Below are 6,000 nucleotides of genomic sequence, written 5' to 3' on the forward strand. Positions count from 1 at the left end.
AATGCCGAATAGGCTTGCTGAGCCTTCCCCTTAAGTACACTTTGTAATAAAACAGTCCACTTCTCCCTCGGCCAGTTCTGATTTATAGCGACTTTCTCAAAATGTAGAAAATACCTATCGACATCCATTTCCCCTTCCTGCAATGCTCTTATCTTGTCCAGCTCAAACTGCCTCTCTCTTTCCCTTTCCCCCTCTGTGTTTCAGCTTCTCTCTGCTTCTCTGCCTCCAGCTCTTTTATTCGTAACTCAAACTCATGCCGTTGCACTCTTCGCTTCTTCTCCGCCTCGATCCTTAATCTTTCCATCTGAAACTGGGCCTCAAACCCGCTAGGTTTACTTTCAGGAAACAACTCCAACTCCTCTACTTGAAACACTTCCTTGGATACATCATACTCAGCATGGCTCTCTGAATCTCTGACCTCCTCGTTGTCAACTTCACCTTTGAAAGTTTCAACTTTTTTGCAATGCTCAACAGCTGCAACTTCCTGGCGTCTTCTAATGCCTCAGAGGTTGGCTCAGCCAAAAATTTATCAACGTCCATTTCTTCTGTTTTTCCACACGACCAAATCAAATAAGGGAATATACCCCAATCAATTCAAACAAGCCCCCCACACAATTTGCTCAAATCCCGGATGCAGGCCCCAATTTTGTCACATACCCCGTGACTGGGTTAAAGAACCAACAGAAATGGAAAACACATTGGAGTCTGGTCTTGCTATAAACTAGAAATGTTTATTAGTAACTAAGCAATACAATAATATAAATGGAAATATATTGAACAGGTTAGCAATGATATATATATAGAAATAGGAACAAAACTAGGCTCTTTCAAACCTAGGGGTAAGTGGGTACAGTCTTACGATATGATGAAGAGAGTTCAGTTCAGTTCGAGGTAGTTAGTTGAGTAACGTTGGAGAGAGAGAGGTGAGAGCTGATGCCGTCGATCTTCCCATTGATCTCTGAAGTCCTGTTGTGATCACCGACTATGACCATAATACGTACAACCGTTCTTCAGTGGTGGAATTATCACCCAGGCGAGGGTGGACACACAAATAATTCCCCACCGGTTGCACCTTTTCACACTGTGAGCTACTGATCAATTTCCCCAAATTGATCCTCCAAAACTCCCACCTTCTTGTGGGTGCAACAAAACTTGTTCGGTGTCCGCACTGGGTGTCTCATAGTGTGTCTGTCTGTGTGTAACAGCGGACCTGGCTTTTATCTCTCCATGTTGGACACCAGCTGTCCATCAACCTGCTCCACCCTGCTCTCTCTGCAGGAACTTTAACAAGCAGGCAAGTGACCTCGGGGAAAAGGTAAACAAGCTGGCAGAGAAACCATAGCATCAATCTTTTGAGCAGTTCTCTCTCTCTCTCTCTCTCTCTCTCTCCTCTCCCTCTCCCTCTCCCTCTCCCTCTCCCTCTCCCTCTCCCTCTCCCTCTCCCTCTCCCTCTCCCTCTCCCTCTCCCTCTCCCTCTCCCTCTCCCTCTCCCTCTCCCTCTCCCTCTCCCTCTCCCTCTCTCCCTCCCTCCCCCCCCCCCCCCCCCCCAGGATGTCTTTCTCTCTCTTAATAGCAGCACAGTTCATAGGGTCTATTCTGGATTCCATTTCAAACTAGGTTTTCCCTGAAATTGTTTTATATATATGATGAAAATTGAATATGTCCTTTATCAATTGAAGGTGATAAGCAAACTTTTAGTCAGACTATTCATATCCAATATGACCTAAAAGTTCTTGGCTCACTAGTCAGAAGAATATTTGATTTATTATGATTTTTAAGAACTGAGGAAATATAACAAGATGGATGTGCAAATTAATACTCTGACAAAGCTAATAATGCACTTCAAGTCCCTTCTGCTTTTGTTGCTGTGCGTGGCTTCTCTTCATATGCAGGGATGTTTGTTTTTTGGCTGTTCAAATGTCAGTGCAATTCCATTTGGAGTTAGTTATGTTGGAGGTGTGCAGTCAGGCATGTGTGTTTTTAATAGTCCATAATACCAACACTGTTCCAAATAAGCGACTGCCGCTTGCAAGCAAAAGAAAATCTACAGATGCTGGAAATCTAAGCAACACACAAAATGCTTGGCCTGCTGAGTTCCTCCAGCATTTTGTGTGTGTTGACTGCAGCTTGCATTTTTCCTGGACTTTTATATTTGTAAATACAATAACTATTTGGTATTAGTAGATAAAATTGTAAATGCTTAATATTCTTCCTTCGTAGCACTATTTGGACCTGGCCCGTGGACATGTTTAAGTTGTGGGTCTTTAAAATGTCTTTTGAGAAAATTCTTTGATTTGCATTGCATGAGTAACTATACAAAGCATTCTGCAAAGCTTTAACTTTTTTTAAAAAGATAGCATTTCAGTAACTTCAATATTTACTTCAACATTAATATATATTCCTCATTTATTGGGGGGAATTGAATGATGCCGGATAGTTGATGGTGATGGTGGTTGGGAAAATTCAAGGGTATGGAACAGAAGGTCAATTAGCTGTATGGATTACAATGATCATATATTCAACTAAAATAAATTCGTGTGACCAAACAATGTACCTGAAAAGCAGTTGAAGACATTGCAAAGATGATTTGCTTTACAGCCTTCAATTCTTTAGAATTTTTGCCTCCAAATATGAAAAGATTGCGGAGTATGGAACTCCTTTGGAGAAACACAGAGCATAATGGGCTGAGTTCAGTAGGTCGGGAAGCTTGGATTTCTTTTATAAATAATAATTTCACATTGCATTTACCATGTTTTTATGTAAATTATTTTGACATGAAATAAGTATTGAAGCATTTTTTTGTTTTTTCAGTGGGAAAGTTGCGAAAACGATGGTTGAAGGAAAGCATCTCTGACGTTGGCATGGGGATGCTTAAATCTGTTAAGGAGTACGTGGATCCCAACAACATATTTGGAAACCGAAACCTCCTATAGATCAAAATTGTGCTCAGCAATAAAAGCTTGAATTCTTGGAAAGGAAAGAAATCCCATTGTCTTAAACCTGAAATCTCCAGACTATCAAAAACATATAATTTGTAAAGAAAGCATTTAAGGTAGAATTATTTGGCTAATTAATTTAATGTGGGATTTATAGCACATATTTGCAGAAAAGATCTGTGTCAAGTGCAGTGCCCTGTTCCACTAAAGCTAAGAATGTTTTTGATAAATGTGTTCAGCAGCAAGGATGACATTCAAATGTCAGTTTTTAAAAAACATGGATGGTTGGAGGTTGCTTATAATTATCTTGTTTATTTTAAAAGGCATGGTTGGTCAGCTCTGCATTTCTGCCTATTTAAGTCCTTCAAAAACTTCTGCACTAATTACATAGCCATACCTGCTTATTACTGGTAATAATTTTGCATGTTAACTCACTTCTGTAAGCAGATGTTACTAAATGTTAAACTATCAACTTTATACAATGTTCATTTTAATTCTGTGATTTTGTTTTTCCTTGTTTTCCCCAAAGGGAAAAGATATCAATGTACAGAGTGCACATTGTAACAAACCTCCTTTGTGAATTATGGGTTTCTGATTAAATAAAATTACTACATTTGTTTACTGTTCTAGGGAGAAATGGTATTCTCGAGTGTGCACTGGAGATTAAAAGGGTGACCTTAATATTTGCATAGAGATACGTGGATGATGTTTCTTATATCATCCTTACTAATTATTTTTTGGATTATTTCAATAATGCATATTTTTTCCTGTTGTCTTTGTATGAAGCTGTTCTATTAAAAGTTTTGCTGAGCATTAAACAGATTACATTGAGTTTCTGTAAATGAAAATCTAAAATTACATAAGATTTTTTATTTGTATGTGTAATGGAACTTGATACATTTAATATATAACATTACTGTTGTGTATCACTCATTTTGCTACATAAGACATCAGCATTTTTGCTTGAATGAAAATCAAGTTTGATGTGTGAAAACTTGTAATCAGCAATGTGCAATCTATATTACATTTGGAAAACGTTTATAATTCTTCTTGAATCACTCCTCATTTTGCTAAATGTATTGCCGTTAATATGAGTTTCTGGCATTTCACTTGTGGAAGAACAAGATAAACTTTGATATTAGGGACTGTCACCAATGATGTATAATCATGTGTGATTGATTCTTTTGTTTGAGCGCCCGAAATTGGTTGTGGATATGGTGTGCCTTTTGCCAGAAGTAATGTCTATTGTAAAGTTGACTGGTTTCTCTTCACTCCTCACTTGCACATTTCTCAGGCGTAGAGTTTACTTAGATAAAATACACTGAGCTAATCACATGCCCTGCTTTCATATGTACGAAAATCAATCCCACAGGTGGCTTGAAATGTAATCATAATGTGCTTGTATGCAGAGAAAGGAATCAGACTGATGCCAGTCTGAGCTATTTAGAGTTAAGATGCTGATAACCTGAGCTTGGGTAATTTTCCGTTTATTGGGAGTTGGGGTAAGGGAAGAACATGGGGGAAAATTGGAAGCATTGCTTCTGCCTTTCCACAAATATCTGAGGAAGCTGCTAAAGGATTGGCAGTATACAGAGCACTTGCTGCATTTCTCAGTGTGGAGCAGGGGTTCCCAACCTTATTTATGCCATGGTCCAATACCAAGCAGGGGATCCATGGACTCCATGTTGGGAAGCACTGGTCTGGAGAGAAGTAGTGATCGATAAATTGCAATTAAGATTCACTTGGTTTAAAAATTGGCTGAGTGCTTCTTGGTTCATTTTTTCCCTTATTTGTAATAAGCTTTATATAAATAAGTACTTTTTTTGAATCTTCAATTTCCCAACTATTTTATTTTCTGGAGCTGATTTATACAATAAGCATGTCAGATCCTTTTTGAATCATTTGTAAACGTACTGCACCTGAACACTGTTTTGTGAAACTAGTTGACAAAGTTTCATATTTTCAACTTACCTGAACTCTTTCTTTAACTGTCTTGGCCCCTGCATTTCTGTTGGCAAAGAACTAATGTGATGTAATTTGGAATTCACTTTAAATAAACTTGTAAGGAATTGCTCATTTGACTCCAGTAATTCATTTGTAACCTTGTATCAGTTTACTGAGTACTGGATGCCAACATTCAGATATCGCTATAAACATGAAAAACTGTGAATATATTATTAAAAAAAATGGAAATCATTTAAGTCCTTTCTTGTCAATTACCGTCCTCCCTTCCTATATCCCCTCCTAAAGCAAAAACCATCTCGTCTAATGTAGCGCACACTAACAATGCTGGAGGAACTCGGGAAGTCAGTATCCAAGGAAGAGTAAACATTAAATGTTTTGGGCTGAGTGTCTTCATCGTGAGACCCTTCTCATCCTAAAATGCTGACTGTTTATTCCTCTACATAGATGCTGACTGGCCTGCTGAGATATGCCAGCATGCTGTGTGCATTACTCGGATTTCCAACATCTGCAGAATCTCTTGTGTTCCTCATCTAATGTCCTGGAATATCTGGCTGTGTATTTGCATCTTGATTAGTTTCTTCATCTAATCATTAAGCCCATTGTTGTTTCTATAACTTGTTTTCCTCTCAGGTCTTGAAACACATCAATCCGATTCTTGTGTCTGAAGAAATCCAGTAGGTCAGGTAACATCGATGGGAATGAACAAACAGTCGATGTTTTAGGCTGAGACCCTCCTGAGCCTTGTGTGGAGTTGCTCACGTCTCTTTCAAACCTGTTGTGACTGTTTAGTTTGTGTAAAACTAGCCTGGTTTCATTCCATCTTCAATCACCACTATATTTCACACCATCTCTTCAAGTCTTGGAATTTTCATCTCTGAATCTTAGTTCTTTCACCTCGTATTCAGATCTATCACTCCTTGCATAATTGATGCTGAGGCTTGAATAGCCTATATAATTCTATATTTTAAATTATTAAAAAAACAAAATTATTAGCTGCATTGAATAGTGCTTGTGCCTATTTAACTGAATATACTATTTCATTCTGTTTTCCTAATCCTCTACATATTATTGTCTCTTTTAAATACTACCCTATTTTAAA

At 38.1% G+C, this 6,000-nt stretch overlaps 1 protein-coding gene across 1 annotated transcript in view; it reads left to right on the top strand.

Annotated features, from left to right (window-relative positions):
• agps (alkylglycerone phosphate synthase) overlaps positions 1–5,010 on the top strand; it is a 170,182-nt gene extending 165,172 nt beyond the window's left edge. The window contains exon 20 of the mRNA XM_059966752.1: positions 2,812–5,010. Coding sequence (XP_059822735.1) covers positions 2,812–2,933 — 122 coding nt within the window. The 3' untranslated portion in view covers positions 2,934–5,010. The remainder of the gene's footprint in view (positions 1–2,811) is intronic.
• The last annotated feature ends 990 nt before the right edge of the window (positions 5,011–6,000 follow it).

The sequence above is a fragment of the Hypanus sabinus genome, chromosome 4 (assembly GCF_030144855.1).
Source record: "Hypanus sabinus isolate sHypSab1 chromosome 4, sHypSab1.hap1, whole genome shotgun sequence".
NCBI lineage: Eukaryota > Metazoa > Chordata > Chondrichthyes > Myliobatiformes > Dasyatidae > Hypanus > Hypanus sabinus.